The sequence below is a fragment of the Amphichorda felina genome (assembly GCF_050947745.1).
Source record: "Amphichorda felina strain 45539 chromosome Unknown scaffold_8, whole genome shotgun sequence".
Classification (NCBI taxonomy): Eukaryota; Fungi; Ascomycota; class Sordariomycetes; order Hypocreales; family Bionectriaceae; genus Amphichorda; species Amphichorda felina.
In genome coordinates, this window is record NW_028145042.1 from 2641283 (window position 1) to 2668613 (window position 27331).

At 57.1% G+C, this 27331-nt stretch overlaps 7 protein-coding genes across 7 annotated transcripts; 5 read left to right on the forward strand and 2 right to left on the reverse strand.

Moving 5' to 3' along the window:
* Nucleotides 1–5: 5 nt before the first annotated feature.
* ACO1O0_008494 (uncharacterized protein) lies at nt 6–402 on the forward strand (the record flags this gene model as incomplete). The annotated part of the gene is made up of 3 exons (XM_083197858.1): nt 6–90; nt 120–307; nt 364–402. 3 exons carry the CDS (start codon nt 6–8, stop codon nt 400–402), a joined length of 312 nt encoding a protein of 103 aa, XP_083047326.1.
* A 282-nt stretch (nt 403–684) lies between these two features.
* ACO1O0_008495 (uncharacterized protein) lies at nt 685–1775 on the forward strand (the record flags this gene model as incomplete). Its single annotated transcript, XM_083197859.1, is given in 4 exon segments — nt 685–697; nt 769–1070; nt 1083–1473; nt 1747–1775. 4 exon segments carry the CDS (start codon nt 685–687, stop codon nt 1773–1775), a joined length of 735 nt encoding a protein of 244 aa, XP_083047327.1.
* Nucleotides 1776–5514: 3739 nt separating this feature from the next.
* WSC4 (WSC domain-containing protein) lies at nt 5515–6930 on the forward strand (the record flags this gene model as incomplete). Its single annotated transcript, XM_083197860.1, has 3 exons — nt 5515–5650; nt 5715–5974; nt 6388–6930. 3 exons carry the CDS (start codon nt 5515–5517, stop codon nt 6928–6930), a joined length of 939 nt encoding a protein of 312 aa, XP_083047328.1.
* A 3725-nt stretch (nt 6931–10655) lies between these two features.
* Nucleotides 10656–15743, reverse strand: RLR1 (transcription factor/nuclear export subunit protein 2-domain-containing protein; the record flags this gene model as incomplete). The annotated part of the gene is made up of 5 exons (XM_083197861.1): nt 10656–10749; nt 10797–10886; nt 10936–11009; nt 11061–12191; nt 12243–15743. The coding sequence occupies 5 exons, from the start codon at nt 15741–15743 to the stop codon at nt 10656–10658; spliced, it is 4890 nt and encodes a 1629-aa protein (XP_083047329.1).
* Nucleotides 15744–16902: 1159 nt separating this feature from the next.
* On the forward strand, nt 16903–18544 carry ACO1O0_008498 (homoserine O-acetyltransferase; the record flags this gene model as incomplete). The annotated part of the gene is made up of 3 exons (XM_083197862.1): nt 16903–16957; nt 17062–17452; nt 17506–18544. The coding sequence occupies 3 exons, from the start codon at nt 16903–16905 to the stop codon at nt 18542–18544; spliced, it is 1485 nt and encodes a 494-aa protein (XP_083047330.1).
* Nucleotides 18545–20373: 1829 nt separating this feature from the next.
* Nucleotides 20374–22765, forward strand: ACO1O0_008499 (major facilitator superfamily domain-containing protein; the record flags this gene model as incomplete). The annotated part of the gene is made up of 3 exons (XM_083197863.1): nt 20374–20557; nt 20623–20854; nt 20911–22765. 3 exons carry the CDS (start codon nt 20374–20376, stop codon nt 22763–22765), a joined length of 2271 nt encoding a protein of 756 aa, XP_083047331.1.
* Nucleotides 22766–25612: 2847 nt separating this feature from the next.
* On the reverse strand, nt 25613–26851 carry GLD1 (mitochondrial glycerol dehydrogenase Gld1; the record flags this gene model as incomplete). Its single annotated transcript, XM_083197864.1, has 6 exons — nt 25613–25692; nt 25760–26165; nt 26222–26286; nt 26341–26461; nt 26525–26764; nt 26834–26851. The coding sequence occupies 6 exons, from the start codon at nt 26849–26851 to the stop codon at nt 25613–25615; spliced, it is 930 nt and encodes a 309-aa protein (XP_083047332.1).
* Nucleotides 26852–27331: the final 480 nt, after the last annotated feature.

Genomic DNA, 27331 nt, shown 5'->3' on the forward strand with positions numbered 1-27331 from the left:
TCGACATGGTCATCAAGAACATCCAGAACAGCAGGAAGACGACCAAGGGGGCCCACAAGGTGCAAATGAGCCGCGACGCCTCTCGAGGGTGTACGCGGATCTATTCGAGCAGGCTGTAGGTGACTTTGAGCCCAACAGGCATTTCCTTTCGGCCGCCCTGGAGATCGTCGTCACTTCTCGCCGGCGGCTTACCTGGGATGAGCTGGCCTACGCCATAGCCTTGGCCCTGGTGGAGGCGAATGACCTAGAGGACGAAGATCCGTATCTTTCCACACTGGCTGACGTGCAGGATCTTTCCGATATCGATGTAAGGTCGTCTCAAAGCTCAAAGCACTCGTGAGGCCTTTCATCACGACATTCTAGATGGGGACACGGGCCTCTGAGCAGACTGAGGCCGCATAGTCAAAGAAACAAATTAGCCCAGTCCATTCATCCTCAATACCCTAAGTAGTGCTCGCGCAGCCATCAACCTGGAAGGATAATTTGAGAGTGGCTAACCTCAACCCGAAAAAGAAGGCGAGGCCCCAGAAACGTCGAGAGCAAGAGTTGGAGGGCTGTTTGGGGACTTGGACGATGAAGCTAGCCCTGAACCCACCACTGAGGACTTTGAGCGGTGCCACATCCTGCTGAAACTTCCACGGGCCCATGATGTGAAGTTTTGATTCGAGAACTTCTCCTACTACAATGGGAAGAGAGCGTAGGAGAAGACCAACCCAGAGATAGTAGCGGGACGGTCCGGCTTATTCGGCCTTGTCCAGCGCTGCACAGATTCCCTGGCCAAGGACGGGGTTGGGAACCACCTCATGTGCTCTGCTGCTGGTAACGGCTGCCTGCCGTTTCTGAAGCACCTGCGTGATATCTGCGACAAGGACCCCGTGCTGATGGAGCAGGTCATGACGCCCTGCGCCGAGTCTGAGGGGACGACGCAGAACACGGCCTGGACGTACCACCAGTCGATAGCCCGCGCCGCGCGCTTCAACCACACCCACGTCCTCGAGTTCCTCTTCGAATGGCCCGGCATCGAGCGGCACTTTGCGCACCGCGACTCCCACGGGTTCAACGAGTCCCACGTCGTCGCGTAGAGATGCTGCGCGCTCGAGACGCTCGCGCTGCTCCTGAGCCACTCCAGCGCTGGGGTCAACGACGAGACGGCGCAGGGCGACACGCCGCTCAACATCTACGCGTTCGAGCATAGCGTGCTGCTCGAGTGCGTGCGGCTCCTGCTCGAGGCCGGCGGCGCGGACGTGCGCGGCGGCAGGGAGTCCATGAGGCCGGTGCACCGGGCGGCCGTCAACGGCAACGGGCCGCTGTCCGAGCTCCTGATCACGGTGGGCGGGGCTGATCCCCGGGATGTACTGTGTCTCAACGAGGGGAAGGCCCCGCGGCTGCGGGATGGCATCAATGATGGGGGGCGTGGATGGGGAAGAGAAGCAGAGGAGGGAGAGGAAGCTGCTGGAGTTGCTGTGTGGCCTGGTAAGGGGCTAGCAAACACCCCGAGACACTGTGATAATAATAAACATATTCATGAGTATATTCGTGAGTTACACAATATAATACCTACCTGTACCCGTATACGGAGTACATAGACATAGAATGCAAGCATAATAAAATATACTATACCATTCATTAGTGTCTCGCTTTTTTTGCGAACCACTTGCCTGCCCAATATGGATCCGGGCAAAAGGTGAGAGCAGACTGTTGAGTTGGATAGTAGTCTCGCCGTACTTCGTAGCTCCAGTGTTTCAGCAACTGATATCATAGATGATAAGATATAACCAGATGCTGGAACAAGTCGTGCCAAATGAACAAGGAGTCAACTGTTGGGCAATGCCTGTTGAAGGTAAAGTGCCTTTTGCCTGTATTGGGTTTCGAGGCTGTCAGCCTACAGATACTATTCTTACATAGGTAGGTAGATGGTGGTAGTGGGCGGATATATCAGTGCTCGTTGGACCATGATTTCAACATGGCCGCGGTCAGCGCCGGCCCGCATATCAACTCCCCATGCCGACTCCCATGAGGCCGGTCAGACGGCGTCAGGCGGCCGTACATGGTGAGACGAGACCCATGAACCACGCGCGGGGTGATGCAGTGTTGATGCGCTGCTAATGCACCATGTCGACCATTGCAAGCCAGGAAACCAACACGCTGGTGGTGGTGGGCAGAAGGCGCCAAGAGCTGCAACGACCATGGGATAGGATAACCATGCGACTCGCGAGAGACGTTGGCTCGTGGAGAGCTCGCAGAGTGGTTGCAGGAGGAGGGAGGGGGCTGGTGGTGCGTGCGTGGGATGACGATGAGACGATTGGACAATGCAGCAGTCCAGATATGTCTAAAGAGGGGGAGGGGAGTACTGGCTCTAACGGTCCATTGAGTTTCTGGTGGTGCGAGGCCTTGTTCGTTAGTACAGTAGTAGTAATAGATGCGTTCTATTGTCTTTTTTTTCCCCTTCTTGTTCTTGGCCGTCCCTTTGTGGATGCCGTGGAGGTTGCTCCGTAAATATTACTACTCCGTACTACTAGTAGTACTAGTGGGAATACGAGATTGGGGCAACGAGGAGGCCGTTTGGAGAGTGTAATTGGAGGAGGCTTGGATGCAGACGGCGGGAGGCTTGCTGGTGGCGTGTGGTGGTGGGTGGTGGATGTGGCTTCGGCAGCTTCAGATGCTACCATCACCGCCGTCAGTTCATCTCGTGAAATTTGGCACGTTGACGCCCGTATTAACGGCCATGGAGGCAGCTCTGGTCTGGGTCAGAGGGGGTCTCTGGGCCACTCTCCGAGGACAATTAACCCGGCGGTGGCGGGCCTAATAGTGTCGATGCTAGCGCGCCCAGCCCAGCAGGCCAGCCTAGCGAGGCTCGTGGCGCAATGGTCTGACAGCGACGGGCGCCGATCGCCGGGTTTGTGGCTTCTGCGCGCAGGTGAGGCACTTGGTGATTTCCCCCTCTCCTCTGAGCTCTCCCTGCGTGTAGTGAAGAAAACCATCAAAGCAAGGGCGGACATGACGTCCGCAGTGGGGATATATGCAGACATTTCTCTTCCCTTGGCAAGGTGGCAATTCGTATTACTACTACTGCCCTGCGGAGCCTCATCATTCCATCACCGTCCAACGATGCACGGGTTGCTTGCACGCATCGAAAGCGGTCGCCGACAGTCGGATAGCCGAGAAGGGGCGGGTGCCACGGCCTTTGTATTCGTAAGCAGCATGCATCCTGGAGTTCCTGGAGTGCAACGACTGGAGTCACTGGACTGTCGGCCTGCAATGATCGGCGGCGGAGCAGCAGCCATGCGTGTGCGTGCGACGGCACAACAAAGACTGTGCCGTGCATAAAGGCCTGCGACATCGCGGCGCACAGCACAAAAGCCTTTGTACGACCCTGGGACCGTAGGACCGTGGGACCAACAGCATGATGATTATGATTGATGAGTCCAGGAGATGCCGAGTGCCGTTGTTCGCCAACTCACCTTCGGCACCTGTACGCCCCCGACGATCTGCAAATGGCACCCTCAAAGGGCTCAGTCTTTAGAGTCACAAGTTCAGAGCCGAAACCTGGGGAGGGGCGGCGCTTCGGACGCCTGGAACAACCCGAGGGTTCGCCCTCGGCGCTCGTATCCCGCTAATCACCCACGAGAGCCTCTCCTCTCGCCGAAGACAGCGAGGGTTTTCGTGTGCGGAACACCGCCAGCGTCTGCATTGCATCCCTTTCCGTGGTGGTGCTGCTGCTACTGCTTAACTGCTGCTAGGTACTGCTGCTGGCAGCGGGGCCGAGGGATGAGGAATGGAGATTGGACAAAGGGGAGAATTTAGACTTCGGACGGCCCGGATACACTGCACAATGTATCTCCTGGGGAACTTGGGAGGCGGAAATGCGATTGAAACATTGGCCATATTGACACATTGACGCACAAAGGATCATTCAAGGGGCATGTGATGACCCCATGGGACGCCCAAGAGTCGCACAGCGATACCCAGCCGACAGTCCAGCAAGCAGTCGATCAATCCGAAACGGACGGCTTCGAGATGGTGATGGGTGGGCGATTTCGTCTTGTCCCTGGATCCCTAGCTCGGTAGCTCGGTACGGAGCGCCTACCTCTATTATTCTTGCGAGGCTAATCTAGCTCGGCGCGATTTACCCCAAGTCTCTTTGTTTGGATGCCCTTATTATTCTTTGATCCGACGCAAAATCCCACCACCACCACTCCTAACAATGGCCTCCTCTCCCCTCGTATTCCATGAATCCATGGCCGTATTTCCCGTTTGATTGTGTTGCGATGCTCGGTCAAGGTGGAGCGCCCAGGCGCAAGTGACGACAAGCGTCTTGGACAGGGGGGGTCTTGGTGCCGCTGGCTGCAGAGGATTCCAGGGCATCCAAACATTTCCAGGGCATCATCCCAGCCCATCCCTGCCCATCTCGGCCAAGCCAGTTGGCTCCTGCCCCTGCAAGGCCCCTCAATATCCCGTCCTGGACAACTCGCCCACTGGCCCACGCGCCTGCAGGTACTTTGAGTCACCGCGAACTCTCGCCGTGAGTCGAGGTACCTCAGCTGGCCCGCGAATGGGTGGTGGAATTGCGCTCACTGGCAGCTCAGGCAAGTGCGGCCAGCTGGGTTCCATCCTTCCGCTTGTTGGGCATGCCCATCTCCCAATCTCTGCCCTGCTGCCTCCCGTGAGTCCCGTCTGCGACTTCCTTTTCTTTTCTCCTCACAGTCACTGCCAGGCTGTCCAACCTCCTCCTAATCCTAATCCTCATCCTCCTCCGCCACCACCTCGCCTCCCCTTTCTTCACTATTCTTGGGAGCACACACGGCCTCTTTTGTGTGTTTGACCGGTCCTTGGAGCTTTCGTCTTCTTTCATTGTGCCCTTTGTGCTGTTGTCTCTCAGCCGTGGTGGCGCTGACCCCAGAGCCCCCATTCACGACGACGCTTGCATCCGAACCACACGCATTCCAGCCTCCTAGGATCTCTCATACACCCTCATCTATTTCACCTCTGCCGCCCTGGCAACGATCAGATTCGTTCATCTACTGAGCGAAACCGACATACCTCCGCCTCCTTAGCCGTCGGCAGCATTCCAGCATTCTCGCATTTCTCGACGCTCTCGTCATTACTCCCTGCTGCCGAGCCATCTCGTCCAGGTCCGGCACTAAGCATCCCCCAGCTCCCTAAGACGCTATCCCCACGACAACGGCACTCGCAGAAGTTTCGACTCGGCCATAGCAACGGGGCCCGCGATCCCCTCGGCTGCCGACGACTCTGGCCTCTTGACACCCTACACAGTCCACTTCGCCGCTCGTTGTTGGACTCGTCCTTTTCCCCCCAAACGCCGTCGACATCACGCTCGGTACCAACGTCCTCACCTAGGTGATTGCGACGCCATCGGAAGCACTTGAAGAGTTGATCGTGGCATGACTTTGGCATCGCAAGCTTGACTTTTACGTTGAGCGTCTTGTGCCGTTGAAGGCTTGGATCTGCCTCATCTATCAACTCTTTGCTAAACTCAGTCTCCTAAATTTGGCCATGGCTTCATCGACATGGGAGGGCGCCCGCCGCCTCGGCGCCGCACTCCTCTTGACAGCCACCGCAATCGCCCCCGTCCGTGCTTCGGTGGAACTGGATCTGTGTGCCTCATTTAACACTGCCTCCATGGACAGGAGTACGCTCTATCCTCCCCTACCCTCTAATTGAGGCCTCTGCAACACATGACTAACCGCCTCCAGATGTTAGCATCTACCAGACCAACGGTCTCTGCTCCGACTTCTGCAGATCCGACTATGCCTGGTCAGTTACTCAGGACGAGGGCTGCTGGTGCTCCAACTTCACCCCCTCCAAGTCGAGCCAGGTAGACTTGGCCAAGTGCAACATTAACTGCCCGGCATACCCCGACGAGAAGTGTGGCGGGCGTGGTGGTTTGTATGGCTATGTCGAGCTCAAACTTCAGCTCCCTGAGGGGACCAAGGGACCCGATTCTGCAACAACGGTAAGTTGTACCCAGCTGACGCTTTGCTGCCTTTATGCCTGCCTTGTTTGAATTGATGTATCCCACGCGTCTGATGATGCTCATCTGCCACTCGCCCATACCCATCCACTCCAATCACTGCGACCCAGGGGCAAGTGTCCTCCAGCCATTGTCTTGTTCATTGCCATTGTTGTTTGCCATGCTGTTTGTTGTTCCAGACAGTGAGTGTGGCTAAGAGTGGTGCGTGCAGAGCGGCGAGGTATCATCAACAGCGGAGTCTTCCACCACCACCAAAGCCAGTTCTCAGCCGAGTTCTGACTCATCTGTATGGCCCATCCATTGTCTCTCGACTCCCGCCGAGTCCTCGATCAAACATGATTGACATGTTCACGTTTGTTACTGGTTCCGGACGCTAACTTTATTTTCTTGTCTAGACGAAAGATGATCCCTCATCGACCTCGTTGGTGCAGACGCTCACGACCGATGGCACGGTCAAGACGGTTACTGTTGTGCCCACCGGAGCAGATGATGCTGAAGACGGCGGCAGCGATGAAGGGGGCGGTGGTGGCCTGGGAACAGGCCCTATAGTTGGAATCGTCGTCGGTGTAGTTGGTGCCTTTCTCATCGCTGGTGGCGCCGCCCTCTTCTGGTTCTTCAAGCGCCGGAAGCGCAACCAGGAGGATTACCAGGACGATCCTAGTGCACGGGGCAACTCATCTGACAGGATGGGCTCGGGTCGCCCGGAAATGAGCATGGGAGGTGGTGTTTCTCCCAACTCGGGCATGGGCAGCAGCAATCGCAACAGTGCGCTGGCCATTGACCCGCGCATGGACCCCTTCAAGCAGGGTCTGTACATGCGGAACAACGGCAGCCAAGAGAGCATCGGCACTCTGCGTGACGACCACGACTACTCAAGGCGGATCCAGCAACCCAAGGTCTTGCGAGCGACGAATCCGGATCCCGATAATGACAATTGAAAAGCTCCCAGCACGAGCTCCTTATCATTTCCTTGTTTCTTTGGATGGTTCCTAGACGGTTCGGTATCATGACGAGCACGAATTTGAGCCTGTCTCCCAGGCAGGCTCCTGTGAATTTCCACTTTGCATTTCCAAGATACCAGGTTGGCGTTTGCATTTTCGAAAGACTTGGCGACACCACTCGCATTTCGAGGAAGAGGAAAGAACGCCGTGACGCCTCAAGGGAAGAAGGGCACCACGAACTGGGTCGAGCTTATAACGACACATTACATACATTACAAGCATCTGGGCGGAAAAGGAGGAGAAGCGCAAATCCGTGATATTTCTCCTGCACCTATGGTATTTCGTCATTCCTGCCTATATACGCGCGATTCTCGGACGGGAAAAGTTCTGTCCACCGAAGGATAATAAGACAGACAACTAGTCTGGGGGTCCGTGAGGGAGTCAAGCAACAATTTTACTGTCTCTTCTTTGCAGATATACAATGCCTTTACATGTTTCTTTGGCTTCATCTCGCCTCATCCTATGTATCCAAACAAATGCAGGACGATGCGTTGGGGGCCATTTGAGGCTAGAATAATTTCTGAAGCGCGCATAGCGTCCTGCATTTAATTAATTAATAAGATTGCGCAAACGTTTCGCTTGTTTCATAATGTCTCCCCGTACTTGGAGAACGTGCAATCATCCATGCTCATTGCTCACCGCGGCGAGACATGCATTGCAGCACTGGAAACATGGCTTGGCGGGATGGGACACGGGGTCCAAGGCGATGAGGTCACGGGGCGTTGTTGGTTCACGGTTTACCATATACGGACGGGCATGGAGGGATGTATGTGTCCCATTCATGTCATGTCGATGCGCACTGAGCGCTTCTTGTCTACAATTCAATACTCATATCTGATGTCGTCCCGACGACGCCTTGTCGTTTTTTCACCACTTCCCATCTCCTCAACTCCCTTCATCTCAAAGACGCACCCGGCTGAGACAATCAACTCAAAAGGTGCTACCCTGAACTCCAGACGACCTTGCTCATGTTATAATACAGATAATGGTACACGGTAGATGTAGGAAGCCATGCATTGTTGGTGGCTGTAACCCTGGACTCTGGCTTGGACTGATTGCAAGTGACGACGTCAAAGTCGAGGGGTGTATGTAGACTGTTGGCAAGGGGGGACGTAGGGAAAAGATCATTGCAATAGTGTAAGGTGGATGGATGTGTTTGAATCAAAGTGACCGACACGCCCGTGTTGCCCGCGGAACTGAAATAGCCTCGTCGATACCGGTTGGGAAATAGAGATTCTCGTCTTAATGGTATTCCTCATTGTACAGGTGACTTTGTGACTCCAAAAGCAAATGTGTGTGTGTGTCTCTGGCGCGTTGGTTCTTGCGCTCTGATGATACTCGAACAATCGTACGTCCTCGCATTCCGTTCCGACTCGTCTCCGTTTGCTGTCGCGTCCTCGCATTTCCTTCAACTTCTGGACCACTATCCCATCATCGCGTTTCTGGCTTGGACGGCATACCCCTATCGTCGCTGTCGCTTTTCGCGCTCATTTCCTTGGCCTCCCGTTCCGTCCTCGCTTCGTCTCTTCCTACCACGATCTTCTCTTCGCTCCTCCGGGCGGGATCCTCCCTCTCTAGGCGGTCCTCTGCTTCCTCTGCCGCTAGAGCTCCAATCTTCATTGTGCTTGGATGGGGTGCCATCGCCACGGTGTCGACCCTCTCGCCCCGCTGTCGGCTCGCGAGGCCCAGGTGGAGGAGGGGGCATGGACTCCTTAGTCCCGCTTCGGCCTGACCTGCGCGATTCACGCTCCTCGGTGCCGGCGCCGGACCTCCGGTCTCGATATTCACGATGCTCCTTGCCCTCCTTGTCACGGGTTTGACTACGTTCGTGATCGTGATCGCGTTCGCGGCTGCTACGGCGAGACGACCTGCTAGGTCGGTCTGACCGGCTCTCGCGATCTCGACGACCGCGCTCATGTTCATCCCTCGGACCCTCCTCACCATTGGAGGGTCCCTTGCTTGCAGACTCATGGCGCATCGGGTCAGGTCGTTCCGAGCCGGGTGTCGAGACAGGAGATCCGCCCGTAAGCACCTGCACGTCTGAGTTACCTAGCATAGTCCGCGGCTGATTCCTGCGAGAGCTGCTGCGTCCCTGGTCAGGCTTGTTGGCTTGTAACATGTTGTTAATTCCGGCCAGTTGCCTTCTGCTCCCCCCTGCCCTGCCTCGTTCGGGGCCCCCTGATGCTGGTGTGCTTGGCATGATGCCGGGGCTCGCTCGGGGGTCGTTCCTTGGCCTGTCGGGAGTCGCTGTTGATGATATCGGCTGGCGCCCGTCGCTGTGTGGGGGAAGGCCTCCTGGTGGTGGGGGAGGTGGCAGTGGAGTATGAGAAGCGTTGCCACTGCCCAACTGCGCCAGGCGGTCAGGGTGCACCCCTGGACCTGGCGGAGGCGTTTCTTGGTTAGCATTGAAGTTTCTCATCCGTTCTGCGTGCACCGGACCGGCCGATCCTGGCGTTGAAGGCCCAGTGGGAGGCTCGTACCCACGACGTCCACCGTGGCGTCCAGAGGGTCCTGTGGGAGGCTGCCTCTCCGGTGACGGTGGCCGCTGTGGATTCTGCGCTCCGTACCGATTTTCCGGGCCAGAAGGAACGGGGCCATGGCTAATATGGCCACCGTGGCCACCTCTGGCGCCACGTCCGCGCCCACGGGGCCCGGATGGAACGTCGGTGCCAATCGATTGAATGGGATTGAGCCGACCGTAGTTCTGATCTTCATACTGCGCACGGTAATCGTACTCCTGGCCGCGAGAAGCTGGACGAGGGAAGCCCGGTGGTTCCCTGACCTTATCAGCGGGTCCCCTTGCAAGCTCCCTCTCCATCGGTCTGTCGCCCCGGAAAGTGCCTGGGGGCGAGCGCTCCCGAGGCCGTCCAGGCGGTCGATTGTCTACTGGGTGAGGACGTGGAAGTCTATCATCGAGGCCGGGTTCAGGCTGGGGATGCTCATGCTCAAAGCGCCCACTAGCCCGTCGAGGGGAATGAGCCCTTGGACCCCGCTCTCGTGCTTCATCCCTTGGCAGACGGCCTGGTGCGCTGTCGCCACTGTCGCCAATAAGAGCCGCCCTTGCAGGATTGACATTGACCATGGCATCATTTTGTGGTTGTCGGCGGCCTCTAGTAGAAGGATCAGTTTCATGTCCGCGTGGTGGCCTGTCCTGTCCTTCTTGGCGGAAAAGGGCGGCTCGCTCGGGGTTCATGGACGGCTCCTGAGCTGGTACAGATGGCTGCGTTGGGGGAGCCGGATGTTCACTGGATGGCTCAAGAGTCCTGCCACCACGTGCGTCCCGATGGGGCCTCTCCCTTTCGTGGCCACCATGGCGTGGGGGCAGCAGCTCGGCGCGATTCGGATCGCGTGAGCTATCCGTCGCTCGGCGGTCGGCATACTCACGGCCCCCTCCGTTCCATTCCGTGTCTCCATGCCAGCCCTCTCGGGGGTCGCGGCGCTCTCTTGGGTCACGGGTCTCATGGGTATCCCGGGGTTCACGGGGATCGCCACGCGGGGCTCGAGGGTCCCGAGTGTCCCTTGATTCTCGGCGATCATGAGGTCGGGGCTGACCGTGGGCATGTCGCTCCGAGTAGTGCCCAGGAATGGGCACATCTGGTCGGCTTGGAAGATTGAGCGGTGGGCGGTCAGGTAAATGGTTGGCTCGAGGATCGCCCTTGAAGCTACCGCTTGGACCTTGACCAGCCTTGGGGGTTGCCGACCGCGTGGGGATGGAATTTGGTGTCCCTTCTTTCCTCGCGGTCTCCCGCGCAGAACCTGATGGTTTAAGTGGCAGGGCCTCTGCAGGGGTGCCTTCACCTGACCGTAGCTTGTTCTCTGGTAGCTTTGGTCTAGCGCTGTCCTGGACTTCGCCATCTTCTGCTTCCACACCAGACTGCTTCCTCGAGTCGAATCTGACAAGATATTAGTTTCGAGAATGGAGCTGGGGTCGGCAATACTAACTTGGCAGTCTGTGGTTTGAAGTCTGCTGCCGTGGCGCGTAGATCTGACTTTTCGGTTGCTTTCTGTGTGCCGGCCTGGGAATCGTTAGCTTGGCAGGTTACGAGAGATTGGGCTCTGGCACGTACTGCGTTGGACCGGAAAGCTTGCACCATCATCCACTTCGACTTCCTCCTCTGCAACTCGGACATTGCTCCCTGGGCGGCCACCGACAAATCCACTCGGTGGCCCTCCCCACCTTCAGTGGCCACCTTCGAAGCGGCCTCCTTCCGGCTGATGTTTTGCAACTGCGCCGAGAATTGGTTGCCCATGAAATCGACGGCAGGGAAGACATCCAAGACACACTTGAGCACCGTGATGGCGTTACGAATGTGCATCCACTCCGTGCCGCCCAGGCAGGACTTGATGGCCGTGTTCAGGTTCTTATGCCAGCCGAACAGCATGTCCTTGAATTGGGTGTGCTCGACAAAGGTCTGCGGCTTCCCAGTCTCGTCCACAGTCAAGGCAAAGCCTAGGCGTGGCTGATCCGCAGAGCCCTTGCCCTCCTTGTCGTAGGCTCCAAGACGTGGTTGGTCTTTAGTGGCCTTGTCTGTTGGTAGCGGGTCGTTCTTGTGCCATCGTGACAGGTCCTCAAGGAGCAGCTTCAAAAACCGGCCCACATTTTCGGCTTCTCGAACCGACGACGTGAAGATTAGGACACGGAGACGGTTGGCGTTGAAAAGCCTATTGCACAGAGCCATGAACTTGAATCCCGGGGCGTTCCACTCGTGGAGCGACTTGATGAACCTGTAGGTGTACTCGGCGTCCGCTGGCGAGACAAGGATTCGAGGCAGAAAGCAGTTCTCCAGTAGAGCATCGGCGATGCGCTCTGGGCTGGGTCTAGGCTCTGGGAAGGCAGTCTGAAACTGCTTGGACAGGTGGAACTTCCACTTCGCCTGCCGTAGTGTATGCTCGCTGCGCTCCTCAGATAGTTCGATCTGGAGCTGCATAAGCTCCTTTCTCTTGTCCATCTTGCGTTCCTGTGCTCGCCGACTCATGTCGGACCGGTCACGGGCGACAGCTGCTTCTTCGGTCTTGAGACGACCTGTCTCCTGTCGGTACATCTTTTCGGGGCAGAACAGGTCGCCCAATTGGAGCGCCCAGAAAGTGGCATAGAGCTCGGGCGTAATCGCCTCCCAAACTTCGGATGGCATATTTTCCTGGACCGATTCCACAATGGGGTTGAGCGCGGCACGAATGAGGGATGGGTCATCAGATTTCTGATTTGACGTTAGTCTTGGTTGAGGGTGATATGGCTCAGAAAGGCTTACCGGAACATCAGTCGCGTCGGACTCCTTAGATGACACTTCGGAAGTGCCGTTGACAGCGTTGGACTCTGACATTGTCGCATCCCCGTCCTTATCGATCTCCGTTGAGGCTGCAGCCTTATCCGCCGTCTCTTTTGACTTGGGTGCCTCCTTTGTCTTCCATGGAAACATGCGGTGGGACAAACTTGCCCGTCCGATGAGGAACGCTAGGCTGGCAGAGAGTCCGTATGTGGTGAGGAGCTCTGATATCGACGGCACAAGACTGTCAAAGGTTGCAGGATCCACATTGCTCCAGACGAAATCTAGATACTGGATAAGAATTCTGTGAGAGTCGTCGACAATGGACGAGAGGAACTTGATGTGCGCCTCATCTTCGTCGACCCTGAAGAGAGCAGCTTGGCGATACTGAGCCAGGTTGAGCAGGAGTTGGGCAGCGAGGTCTGTATCTGTAAGGGCCTTGATGAGGCGTTGGGAGCTTCTGATATTCTCAAAGCGCTTGTCTTGGCCTCTGATAAGAGTCTGTCGGCGGAGGCACTCCCCTCCCGCCATGGAGAGGATTTGCTGATCCGTGAAGTCCGACGAGTCCACAATGCCGCCCATCGACGAGATGAACTCCTTCAAGATAATCAGATCTGTGGAATTCCCGCTAACTAGCTGTTCGTTCACATAGTAGAGAACCGGGACTGGGGTGAGGACCGAATACCGGCGGAAGACCTTGCCGACGAATCGAGACAGAGCCTGGAGCCACTTGCTGGTTGTAAGGGCGTGGTCCGCTTGGGTACGGCTCCGTGACTTTCCGAGAGAGTTCAGTAGAGACCAAACAAGGACGTCGTACGACAAGTCGGTGAAGTACTTGGCACACTCAACGAAAGCCTCAATCAAATTGGGGTACGATTCGAGCTGTTCGAAAGCGACGCTGAAGACGATTCCAGGTGACGAGTAGGAGGTCTTTGCCAAGCGCTTCGCCATCTCACCCAGATTGGTGAGGGAAACTCGCTTCATGGTTGCGCGGGTCTCGGATCGGGCGCGAGCAAATGCCGCTTTCATGGCAGGCAGTCGGGAAATCTGGCCCTCAAACCACTCTGCGTATAGGGCAAACCGAACAGTGGTGGGGTAGCGCCGTAGGAGGCTCCAAACAGCGTCGACAGTCGAAGCATTTGCCTTGGTGTGGCTCAATGCGGGTAGCAAAAGCCTCTTCAAGAGTTCTCTCCAACGAGACATGTTGTGCTCAGATGGATCTTCGCTGAGACTCTTGGAGCCAATGGTGGCTAATTTCGCTACCAAGGGAGCGTCTCGGCCGATATTGACACCAGAGATATTGAGGAATGTGTCACAAAAGGTGAAGATGTCATCGACTGTCTGGCAAACGGGGATATTGTCCGTCCAGTCATCCCAATAGTACCGATAATCCTGATTATCGTTGTGGTCGTTCTTATCCGCAGTGGGCCACTTGAGGATCTTCTTTGTCGTCATGCGGAGGAGTCTCACGCTGCCCTTAGGTAACCCAGACTGATCAAGAGCGGAGATGTTCTTCATGGGACATTCCGTAGGCTTGATAACCGTTGGACGAGCTTCATCGTAGACCTTGCTCAATGAGACGTGGAGGATGCGATGGATAGCGTCCAGCACATCCGGAAACACGTCTGGGATCCAAGGGAACCGGCCTAGGATGAACAACGACTCTGGAAGTGCACCGACTGTGAGAAGCTGGAGAAGTAGAGACACTTTTTGCTCATGCGGTTCATCCTCTTTTGTTTCGGACTTCTCTTGTGCTTCCTTCTTCTCGGCTTCGATCTTCTTTGTAGGCTCCTTCCGGGATGCGGCCATGGCATTGGGGTTATCGTCCTCCCCTTGGGGAAGTTCTCCTGCCATCAGCAGGGCGTTCATCTGACCGCCACGGGATTTCCGCTCGGCCTCTTCGATTTCCTTCATTTTATTCTCGCGAACCTTCTCCATGTTCTCATCGTCTGGTGATAGGTGCGGATAGAGGTCCGGAAGGGAAATGAACCCGATCTTGATGAGCAAGGCAGCAAGATAGAGAAGGTTGGCGGGTAGGACATCGGTTGGATCTCTGTTCTTGGAGTAGTAAAACAGAAGTTTGAAACCGAGGAGGTGGGCGGCGACTCGATTGCCGCTGGGTGGAACAGTCTTTGTAACATCCATCCATTCCTTCTCCGCAGCAGCCATTGCCTCAGAGAGATCGTTGCCGTTGGTAAGCGCTGTGTCGGAAGATGACGTCGTTAATTGTCTACCGCCAAGTTCAAAGAAAGCGCCTAGGCGAATTTCACGCGCTCTGTCCCAGAATGCGATGTCTCGGGCAAGTTTGTTGCGGGCATTGGCCGCCTCATCCTCTTCGGATGTTATCCATTGGGGGTACCCGGGCGTCGCCCAGGTGGGCAGTCCGCCAATGAAGGTATGTTCAGACACCTTCACAGTACTCCGTGGCCACCAGGAGCTGACTCGCAGAAACTTGACAAGAAATTTAAACTGTTTGACAAGGACGGAGGCTGCTATGTCCAGGGTGACGTCAAGAACCCTGCCCACGTCGAGATCAAAGGTGCCGATGAGAGCTTTGACCCTCTCAAAGGTTTCCTGTGGTACCTCCGGGCATAGATTTTCGCTGGTCATGTAAAGCTCCGTGATGAGCTTTGAGTAGCCTTCAGTCTCTTCGCGTAGAAGGTTGTAGTTTGCTTGTCGATAAAGTAGGTTTGTTGCTTGACGAACGCCAATCTTAACGAAATTGTCGCGAATCAACCCCAGTTGCTGGAGCACAGGCGCCTCCAGAACTTGGCGCATCAGGGCGACGGATACGCCCGTCTGTTGGAGAAAGGTTCGCAGAGAGGGCTGAAATTGGTTCGATCCGACGTCCAGGACAAGAGACAGGGAGTCAAGGAACAGGGAATGTGGCTCAAAGGAAGCATCCACAATCCCATCGGGGACCTCACCCAGTATCTCTTTCACACAGGCTCCGGCATCCTTGGGGTCTAACCTCCTCTCGATAACAGCGTTAATGAACTCTTGAAAGACGTTAGACAGCTCCGTTATATCCATGTCGTCTCGAGACTGGCAGCCGTGAACCACTATCTCACTTCGACCTCTCTCGGTCCAGGCCCGCAGCTTCTCGTCCGTTAGGTGATCGTAGTGCCGTTCGGACTGGACGGGGCCGTTTGACAGGGGCGCGACTGTTGTCGGGGGCTTCATAGCCGATGATTGCTGCGACGGTGTCGGTGTGGGCGTTGTGGTAGGCGGTTGAGAAGCCATGGCTTGCGAACTCGAGTTCTTCCGTTGGCGTGTCGGGGAGCCGTTTTGTGACTGATTGGGACCACCTCGGGTCGCAGATGAGTCTCTCCTATTGACTCCACCTCGATGGCCACCCCTTCCACGACCTCTTCCGCCGCCTTCGTCTCTATCATGCTGACCGAGCGACGTGTCGCCTGGGCGATGGGGCGAAGGCCGGCCGGTGTCGCTGGAGGACCGCTCGGGCCGCTTGCGTTTCGGAGGCATTGCTCACGAAAGATCCTTCGAGCTCGCTATATCATTTGATGGAGTTGGGAAGAGCTTTGTGAAGGAAAGCGGTTCTATCGGAGTATCGCGTGGGTTCCCGACAGCTGAGGAGCTTGTCAGCTGCTAGACAGTCATGGTGTGGATATAATTGGCGATCGTACCGACGAGAAATGTGTCTCGGGCGTCGAGGAGAGTTTGATGAGGTGTGACCGAAGGTTTGTCAACGGGTGATCTCAAAAACGTTCGGTTGTGTTGCCTGGGCGCCCGGAGGTGGGCTCGGGCGTTTGCTTGTTGGGCAAGCAAGGGAGCCAGAGCGATTGGGGCACGATGAACGAAAAGAAGACAAGGAAAATATGGCACTCCCACGTCGGCCAAAGGTCGATGAGATGTTGGGTGTAGATGCCCAAACGCTGCGGTGCCGTTTGCAGCTGGTGGAAACGCGGTTGAGATGGGGTTGGCGATGATCGCGCGTCGGCCAGCCTGCGATGAGCTTCAGTTGGAGCAAAAATGAAGCCTGGGGAATCACGCTTGACATGCGATTACATAAGGCACGTTGACGAGACTGCGGTGTGGAAGCAATTGTGGCTGAACAATGGAGATGTGGCGGTGGATGTGAGGTCCCAATATCACGTCGCAAGGATTCCACTTCAATTGATTAGGAAAGCTAATACGCGCCTCCGAGCGTATTCCGGCAAAATATTCACCATTTGGTATTGATAGTCCTATTTTATCTCTCTTTTGGCCATAAACTACACCTGAACCTTTGCACCATCGGCTTCTACTTGCACAACTGTCACAGGTGTGGCGGGATCACTTCGAGAACGTGCCACCCAATCCGGTGCTGAGTCATTCGCCAAGTCGTCCGACAACCGGTACCTATGAGCACGTCATGAACTTTACCAACAACCGAATTTCATCATCAACCGTTACATTGAAAGTATTGCCCTGGGCCGCCATTATCGTGGACGCCATTACCCTGAAATAAGCTTGTACCTGTGCATCTTAATCGTGGCGGCTACCTGCTATTGTTCTCACTACGCCACACACTTGAGCCCAGCCGTCATTCGTCATTTCCCCTTCCGGTTTAACATACGTCGTCACTCCGCGTCTCTGCAAAGGCTTCACCTGCACCTCTCCAGGCGAGCCAAAATAGTCAAAAATGGCCTCTGAGACGGCCACCAATGGCAGCTCGGGCAACTTGACTTACAAATACGGTCAGTATATCCATCCGCCATCTTCCCCTTCACGATCCCGCTCTCCCCGATATCGGAAACGTGCCGCCCCCTTTCTAGAAGACCGGTGGCTGAATACCTGCAAGAAAGAACGCAATCACAGCCTGAGAACCCGTTCGCGGCTCTCATTCCCGACCAGCAGATTGCCGTCATCCCCGAGTTCACCCTCGAGTCGGGGATAGTGCTCTACAATGTGCCGGTAGCGTACACGACGAGGGGCAAGCTGTCCCCCAACGGCGACAATGCCATGGTCATCTGCCACGCGCTCACTGGCAGTGCCGATGTGAGTGACTGGTGGGGTCCGCTCCTAGGAGGACCGGGTAAGGCTTTTGACGAGACTCGGTTCTTCATCGTTTGCATGAACAGCCTGGGTAGCCCCTATGGCACGGCCAGCCCGGTAACGGCCAAGGATGGCGACCCGTCCAAGGGCCGGTACGGACCCGAGTTTCCTCTCACCACCATCCGAGATGATGTCAAGTAGGTTCTCCTATCTTCGTATTCCAAGGATCGCAGTACTAACGAGAGACCAGCCTCCACAAGCTGCTGCTAGACGACCTCGGCGTGAAGCAGGTCGCGGCCGTGGTGGGCGGCTCTCTCGGCGGCATGTTTGTGCTGGAGTGGGCATACCTGGGCAAGGAGTACATCCGCAGCATCGTGCCCATCGCCACATCCAGCCGGCACAGCGCCTGGGGCATCAGCTGGGGCGAGGCGCAGCGGCAGAGCATCTACGCGGACCCCAAGTACGACGACGGCTACTACCCGTTCGAGGACCCGCCGTCGACGGGGCTCGGCGCCGCGCGCATGTCAGCGCTCCTGACCTACCGCAGCCGCAACTCGTTTGAATCCCGCTTCGGCCGCAACATCCCCGACCCGGCCAAGGTGCAGACCATCAGCGGCCGGCCGCGCCCGTCGACGCCGTCCGAGGCGCACTTCCACATCCACAACGACGGGCACATTGTCAAGCGGTCGGCCCTGTCGCGGACCAACAGCGAGCAGAACGTCGCGAGCGGCGGGGCGGCGACCCCGGAGCAGAAGCAGGTGCTGTCGGCGGACCCGCAGTTCCACGGACCGCAGAAGACGAGCCTGACGGGCGGCGACACGCTGCCGACGTCGACGTACTTCTCTGCGCAGTCGTACCTGCGGTACCAGGGGACCAAGTTTGTCAAGCGGTTCGACGGCAACTGCTACATTGCCATGACGCGCAAGCTGGACACGCACGACGTGTCGCGCAACCGGGCGCCGACAATCGCCGAGGGGCTGGCCATGATTGAGCAGCCGACGCTGGTGCTGGGGATTGAGAGCGACGGGCTATTCACGTTTGCGGAGCAGGAGGAGATTGCACAGCACATCAAGAATGCACGGCTGGAGCGCATCGACAGCCCCGAGGGCCACGACGCGTTCCTGCTACAGTTTGAGCAGGTGAATCGCTACGTGCTGGAGTTCCTCAAGCAGGTCCTCCCGGACATCATGAGCAAGGAGGGAGCGGCGCCGGAGGCAGCCTCGGTGGGCAAGATTACCAAGTCGAGCACGTTTGGCGAGGCTGAGGTGGAGGACATTACGGCGTGGTGAGAGGCACGGCGAGTTATTGGTTTCATACGCATCGTACATGGATCTACTCGTATTACATGACGGATATTGTCGCATCTGTTGAATAGGCCCCCCCCCCCGATAGCATGAATGACTCGTTCTGCGTTTGACCCAGCCTATTCAGCCCTCGGGCCGGTTCTGGAAGTTCTGGAGGTTCTCGAAGTTCTAGAAGGCTGCCCAAAGCGGCAGCAGGCATCGCTTGGGCTCATGTGGTGGCCTGTCAGCCAATTGGGACTGGCGATTAGCGAGATGCGAGATGCAGCTGCCCAAAGCGCGCGAGGGCTCAAACGTGGCACAGGGGTAGTTTGACTCGTTTGACTCGTTTGACCAAGTTGTCAGAGACCAGCCTCTGTCAGCTCGTAGTAAGCCCACGGGCAAACAGGCCCGACTGGCGGTGCTCCCAGGCATTGCTTGTCATTGCCGTTCATGGAGGAGCCTGAACTCCCCCCCCAAAGATCCCCAATCATGAGCATCCGAGGTCCTGGGTACTCCTGCAGGCCAGCTGCAGGCGGCTGGGGCGGTCTTCTGGGCCTCCTGGCCTTCCTCTCCCAGGCTCCTCTTCTGAGAGCCGTGGGCTTGCGTGGGCTTCAGTCGTTTGCCCTCTTTGGGCCGTGTCACCGACGGCCGCCGCACGCTACGCCCTAAGCGGGAGGTGGCTGGTCGGCTGCTGGGCTTCGATTCGTTCCACCGTGGTTCTTAAAGGGTCATGATGGTTACACACAGGCGCCAGCACGGGAGTTTATCTGCCCTCGCATCCCAATCTCGGCAAGTTGGGAGGCGACCCTCTTTCGAAGAGCAGTCAGTTGAGTAATAGTATCTCAGTATTGCTCCCCGTGACGGTCGGCCGTTACGTGATAGCAACTCCACCTCCGTGCTGCCTGGGCGCCTGCGAGACGGGACACAGGCAGAGACAAGAGGGACAGGCAGAGCGAGACAGACAGCTGGAGACAGATAGCTGGAGACAGGACTCGCAGGAGAGACAAGCCGGCATCATCCATCACTGTACGGAGTACGGAGTAGCACCCACCCCATCTGCCTCTATCCACCATCCACTGTCCACTACCCACTATCCACCCACCCACTGCAAGCCCACACCGGCCCCGTCTTGCCAGCGTCCGACGGTGACCACTGACCACCGCGACCCGCTGCTGTACATCCATGGCCAAGCATGGCCAAGCATGGCCCATCTGTACGAGTACAATTGCAATGGCACATAGTACAGCACATACCAAGTACTACCTAGGACTGGAACCCGACCGCGCCTGTCTCAGACGGGCATCTGACAAACGATCAATCCATACTCTCTTCATCTCCGCCATCTCCTCTCCTGCCTCCCGTTCACGTTCACCTCTACAGCCTCACCTCACCTCACTCGCGACGCTTCACCCATCGCCTCCCAGCCTGACCTGGAGCAGCCCACGATCCGCCGAGGCATTGTCGTCGACCCACTCCACGCCCTGTGTTCGACCTGTGTTCGAACTTCGACCCATGGTTCTTGGCCGACAAAAGGCGAGCCTCGCTTCAACTCGTACTGCTCGTACTGGACCCTCGCGCCTTGGCCCGCAGCCCTGCCTCTGGCTTGCGCTCTCGCCCCTCAGATGAAGCGACGTGAAGCGCGAGCGACGACGACATTCTCCATCCCGGCACATTAGCGGCGACAACACTCCTCGGCCGTCATCAATGTTGTCGCCGTGTGCCCCGGCATCACCACCTCGAACACCTCCGAACCCCCGAATCCTCACCATCGCCATCGCCATCGCCATCACCGCCATCACGGCCTCCACCCACCGCCACCGCTTCTGGGGGAAGCCATGCCCGCCTCCGAAGACGAGATCCTGCCACCGCCCTCCCAGCCTGTATTAGATCTCGACCGCACCCTGGGGGGCAACAAGGCCTTCCACAACTTCTACAATGACTTCTCCCACGTCTCCGACCCCAACCTGCGCCGCCGCCTCGCGCTCAACGAGATTGACAAGATCCCCTTTGGCCTCTACCGTGGGTCCCCTGGACAGCCTATACTATGGGCCTGCTTGGTTGTTGCTGACATGTGGTCTACCTAGACGTCCGCGCCATCCTCGTCGCCGGCGTCGGCTTCTTCCTCGATTCCTACGACATATTCGCCATCAACCTCATTGCTCCGCTGCTCGGCCTCGTCTTCTGGGGCGGTGGCAGTCTCGACGATGGCTACGGGGGGAACAATGGCTACCTGCCTGACCCCATCAACCAGGCGCTCAAGGCGTCGACCAGCGCGGGCATCATCATCGGCATGATTCTGTTTGGCTGGCTGGCTGAGTAAGACTGCCACTCTCTTTTTGTTCTATTAAGCAATTAGTCGCTAACTGTTGCAGTGCCTTTGGCCGCCGGCGCATGTACGGTGTGGAGCTGGCCATCATCATCTGGGCCACGCTCAGCTGCACCCTCGTGTCCTCCAGCCCCAGCATCAACTCGGCCGGGCTCATGATCTTCTGGCGCGTCATCATGGGCGTCGGCGTCGGCGGCGACTACCCCCTCTCGTCCGTCATCACCGCCGAGTTCGCCCCGACGAGGTGGCGCGGTGCCATGGTGGGCGCTGTCTTCTCCATGCAGGGCCTGGGCCAGCTCATGGCTGCCATCGTCTCCCTCATCATGACTGTCGGCTTCGAGGACGCCTACCGTAGCATCGCCGATGAGACAGTGTGTGACTCGGCCTGCCGCCTCGCTGCCGACCGCTCTTGGCGCATCATTGTAGGCGTCGGCGCCATCCCGGCGTGTCTGGCCCTGTACTACCGCATCACTATCCCCGAGACGCCTCGCTACACCTTTGACGTCCGCCTAGACGTCGAGAAGGCCGATGCCGACATCCGCGCCTACGTCTCGAGCAAGACCTCGGGCGAGGTTGACGTCGCCCAGGTCCCCGTGAGCTACCGCCTGACCGCGCCGTCTCTCAACGTGCCCCAGGCCTCGTGGAGCGACCTGGTCGCCTATTTCGGCCAGTGGAAGAACCTCAGGGTCCTCCTTGGAACGTCCTTCTCGTGGTTCTTCCTCGACCTTGCCTTCTACGGGCTGGGCCTCAACACCACCATCGTGCTGCACGCCATCGGGTACGCTGACGGCGACACCCTGTACGAGAAGCTGCACAACCAGGCAGTGGGCATGGTCATCCTGTCCTGCGCGGGCTCCATCCCCGGATACTGGGCGGCCGTCTTCACCATCGACTCCTTTGGCCGCAAGCCGCTCCAGATCGGCGGCTTCGCCCTCCTCACCATCCTCTTTGCCGTCATCGGCTTCCGGCTCCACGACCTGAGCGAGACGGCCCTGCTGGCGCTGTACGTGGTCGCGCAGTTCCTCTTCAACGCGGGACCCAACACGACGACATTCATCGTCGCCGGCGAGTGCTTCCCGACGCGCTACCGGTCCACGGGCCACGGCATATCCGCCGCCATGGGCAAGCTAGGCGCCGTCATTGCCCAGGTCATCAGCATCCCCATCCTCAAGAAGGGCTCCCACGAAGGCTGCGAGGGCAACGACTGCTCCCCCTACCTGGACCACCTCCTCCAGCTCTTCGCCCTCTTCATGCTCCTGGGCACCCTGACGTCGCTGCTCATCCCCGAGACCAAGGGCCTGACCCTGGAGGAGCTGTCGGGCGAGACGCGCACGTCGTACAACGCGGGCTGCAACGGCAGCATCAGCCTCGGGTCCCCCCGCCGGCGCGCCTGGAACCCCTTTGGCGGCGGCCAGCCCGCGGGCTTCTTCTACCCGCACGAGCGGACGGCGTCGGCGTCGATTAGCAAGGGCGGCGCGCCGTCGTCGCGCGTCGGCATCATGACGTCGCAGTCGTCCATGGTGGATGACGCGCACCGCCGGCGGTCGCGCTTCTGGCGGAGGAGGAGGAGGGGGCCGCGCAGGGAGAGCGACGCGACCAACGACATTGCTCTGCACGACCGCACCTCGGCGTATGGTGGGAGCAGGCAAGGCCCGTTGAGCGAGGCGACGGGTGGTGCTGGTGGTGGCGATGGTCCTGTGGAATCGGAACCACAGGGGGAACCGGCGCCGACGTCGCGAAGACGGCAGAAGCAGAAGGAGAGGCAGCAGGAGCAGCGGCCCGCTCAACAAGAACTGCCACTCTGGGGGGCAGGCTGGGGCCGGGTAGATCGGGGGAGGCCGATGATACAGATGGATGAGGTACAGCTGCACGACGTGGGCTCTCTTCTGCGGTCCAGCTGAAGCTACAGCACGGTCCCGCAGCGCATTATCTTCGGGTGGTAATTTTGATTCTTTTATGGCATGCATTGGCGCGGGCAGGCATTTTGGTTTTCATCCTTTTTTTTATTACCATTTCAAACTGGAGTTTTATCTTGGCGGGAGGCCACGGGTTTGCATGGGACTGAGGCGAGCGGTCATGAACGATACCACATAGACTTGGCATCATGCACAAAGACATGTACAAGACATGCGATGGCGCTGCTATCAATGGCAGTGGCCGTGATATATGAGCGTAGACGAATGCGAAATTTATACTGCGTCACTCATGAGATCAAATGGTCTGGTGTGTGAATTTGATCACGGACATACGTGTGTGTTTGTGATTCGTGATAATGCAATGCATTGCCACTCTCCTACCCTGATCCCTTGCGCTAGAGACGCTCGGTCGTCTGATTGTAGACGAAGAAGCCTGGATGATAGTTACAGGACCAGTTGGTTCAGGCAAGGGGGTGTATACCATCGGGGTTGACGAAAGGGAAGACGTAGTACCCTTACCAGTTTAAGGTGTATCTTGTCACTTCGCCTTTACCTTTGTAACCGCCTATAAGCTGAAGAGTGGCATGCTCCGGAATCTGGACTTTTTAACGGGGATATAAATTGGCGGAGAGGAGTGATAGCACTGGGCCGATAATCCACTCTCAAGCATGGACTGTTCGCTGATGGAGAATCGTAGGCTTTCTAGGCCCGTCGTCACCCCAGAGATGAACCCCAAAGATATCCCTTCTATGTATGAATTTCCAGAAGACATAATCCTTGACTTGCGGGATAACTACTCGTGTATATCATCAAAGTTCTAGCTATGGTTCTCACACGTGTCGAGCCAGGCATCGCCGGCGTCGATATAGTATTACGGGAACAAGAGAAGTACCAGAAATAGAGGGGGGATACAGCAGTGGTGAGGCGGAAATTTGAAATTCACTTCCCTCCAATGGTAGCGATTATATTCGACCAATCAACCATGTGTCCATGTGTATATGCTCCCGACCGGCTGGCACCCTTCGCCTCCGCCATGTGGCCACCGACCGTACGGCCCGTAAACGAACTAGCCTATCGCCGTGCACGATTTCAGATCGCAAGGTACATGTACAGCACACAATTCTTCTTTGAGTGGCTTCCCCTGCCGCAGAAGGCCTCTTAGGGTTGGGAGCCAGCTCGTCATAGGCATGGGGATCACAACTTCGCATGGATGCTCAGCCAACCTAGGACATTCTCCGCACCGCCATATCCGTAGCTTCCGTACAGAAACCGTGCAGAACAGTGTTGACGATCTCCGATGCCTCAAGATTCGTCTTCCGAGCTCTCCAGTCATAGCATCTCGGTCAGGTTTGTCTACCCATGTTAGGTGGTATGCTGCGTTGCTATCATCTGAGGTCGCCATTGGCAACGTCGCACGATAGAACGGAGCGGTACACCCGCCGCGACATTCCATCCCTTTTTTCCCTACAAGTTGCGGTATTCGGAGTTCATTTGAGTGCTTTCTGCACCGGGATTCAGCCAATTCCACCTCAGGGCCGCCTCGGGGCCGGCCTCGGAGGTCAGGAGGAGCCTCTCTCGGTGCTCCGATGGCGCCGTCAAAATTGCCTGTTTAGGCAGTACAGGGAGACCCTCCTGGGCCTCGTCCCAGCCAGCCAGGCCATATAAACACCTGTGCTGAAGGTCTTTTCCAAGACCCTGCTTGATGAGAAATTACCAGTTTGTTTATTCCCGCCTGCGGAAATTATGATGACCGATTGTTAGAGTAGGATACCCACGTTTCGCCTTGGCCCGGGTGCGGGGAGGGCAGGAGACGTCTCACTGGTCTTGGAGTGAGAGAGCTGTCTGCATCCGCGGTATGAGGGTGTCATATCGAATTACGGCAACCGCTAGTTAAGAGGTGTTTGGCATACCAAAATAAAACACTTCTTTGTTTGGTCTTGCTCCCTTGCTCGGGGGGACACAACGTTTGGGATGGTGGCACGAGCCTCTTTCGCAGGTCAGAGCTTACACGTGCCGTGTTGGCACAATCCGTTCCATTGCGCCAACCACCGCCTTGCGTTTTCATATATCTCGAACAATATTAAACTCCAAAGTATTGTCTACTATGTCTGTCATGATGGAGTCGCTGTCCTGCTATGGTACAAGAAGGCTCTGGTTGACGAGCATGTCGATCTATCATGGCTGCAACAGTCCTTCGAAGATTGACATACAAGAGACCAATTCCAGTCACGAGCAATTAACAAGATGGTCAAAATTGCCTTGCTCATTCTTCTTGCCGTGAGCATCGCAAGCTCGTCCCCGCTCCCCAGCGATGACGTTGAGGTCAGCCCTCGTGGCTTTAGCGGATGCTATCCCTTGTGAGTTGCCTTTGACTGATGGCTATTCCGCACTCCACCCTGATACGTTACCAGTCAAAGTCCCCATTGCTGCATCCCAACAATCTGCTCATGCCGTGACGGTAAGTCGGGCGAGAACTGGATGGCAGAATATCGTCGCACGTCGACTGACAACAAACAGGCAAGCTGTATCGCTTCAACAGACAAGACCAGAAAGCGGGCGGCACTGGATGCAACCCGCCATGGGGTATATTGGGAGACAGCATAAGTAGCATCAGGGGGTCCTGCTGCTGAGACGAGCACCTGGTTTTGGACTTTGGTTGTGTGTATTTTGCTTACTGCAGTCCTTTGTCTATGTGTCTATCTATTACGCAGTAGTCAGGCGAATTCCACTATATACGCCAAGACGTCAGAGTAAACTTTTGATGATGCTTATAACCCAGTTCCTCTACCGCAGGTAAGCCACAGACCAAAGAAAACGTCCGACAGTCGATCATTATACCTTGAGGATAACCTTGTGCTTGGCGTCCTTCTCCTTCTCGTCGTTCCAGATGTTGATGTCCCACTTGGGCTTGTCTGTATGGTATGTCAGTTTCAACACATCCGATTTCAATTTAGCAGAGTGGAGAGCTCTTCTTCTTACAGGTGGTGGGGATGTTGTAGCGCTGAGGGTTCTCGCCAACCTTGGCAACGGCCTTGATGGCCTCGTCGTCGAGCTCAATCTCCTGGAAGTTGGAGCGGATGCGGCTAGGGGTCACCGACTTGGGGATGACGCTGCGTCCACCGATCTGGGCCCAGGCGAGGATGACCTGGGCAGGGGTAACCTCGGTACCCTTGGCCTGGGTCAGGCGGTCGGCGATGGCCTTGATCTCGGGGGTGTTGATAAGGAGGGGGTAGCCAAAGCTGTTGTTGCCAAAGGCAGAGTAGGCGGTGATGTGGATGTTCTTCTTGTCGCAGTAGTCGAGGAGCTCGCCGCCAGGGAGCCTGGGGTGGCGCTCGATCTGGTTGACGGCAGGGACGACACCGGTATCGTTGATGACAGTTTCCAGCTAACGATGGTGTTAGTTATCTTCTAGACCAAGTGCCAGCGTGGGAGCCTGCTCACATGCTCGATGGTGAAGTTGGAGACACCAATGCTCCTGGCCTTGGACTTGGGCAGCTGGGTCATAGCTGGACGATGGTCAGCATGCATTCTTTAAGCCACTAGGATATCTCAAATCGTACCCTTCCAGGTTTCGGACAGAGTGACGCCCTCGTCAAGCTCAACCTCGCCCTCAACTCCGGCCTTGAGGGGGAAGAGGCTCTCGCCGTTGGGGAAGGCGACGGGCCAGTGGATGAGGTAAAGCTAGACGCGTGCCTGTTAGCCATGAATTGCCTCGGGTCGGGGGCAGCCAGGAGAGGGACGTACGTCGAGGTACTCGAGCTCGAGCTCGGAGAGGGTCTCGTCAAGGGCAGCCTCGACATTCTCGGGGCGGTGGCGGTTATTCCACAGCTTGGAGGTGATGAAGATGTCCTCGCGCTTCAGGCCAGGGACCTCGCTGAGAGCCTTCTTGATGCCCTGGGCGACCTCCTTCTGGTTCTGGTAGATCTTGGCCAGATCGAGGTGGCGGTAGCCGGCCTTGAGGGCTTCGTAGACACCGGCACCGACCTCGCCGGGGGCGGCCTGCCAGGTGCCGTAGCCCAGGGTCGGGATCGTGTGGCCGGAGTTGAGGGTGACGGTCTTGCCGAGAGACATTTTGGCGGATTTCTGGTGTATCGTGGGGATGTGTTTGGGAACTGAGTTTGGTGGGAGAAGATGAGAAGAGGGAGAATCACGTCGAAGAAATTTATTAGCACGACATGCCCAGGAGAGCAGCATGGAAGCCTGTCGGTCGTTCTTGCCCCGCCAGGGCGGCGACCATGACCTTCACGAGGAGGGGTAATGATACAATCTCCATTCCCACAATTCGCGATTTCGCGCGCCAATCGCTAGGCTCACGTCCAGGAGCGTTGTGGTAACTTACGGAGAGAGGCATAGCGTTGTGTGGGAGTTGCCCAAAAGACCCACGTCCTCTGGACTTCTGGAGCTCTGTCCTCCGTCACTCCGGGGCAAAACGGTGGGTTCGTGGCGCTGGTCACGGTGGCATCTCGCCGAGCGCCTTCGCAAGCGCCTCCTTGAGCGATGAGCTCGTGGGGGCCCGGTACTCTTGGGAGTCTGGACACTGGAATCCAACAT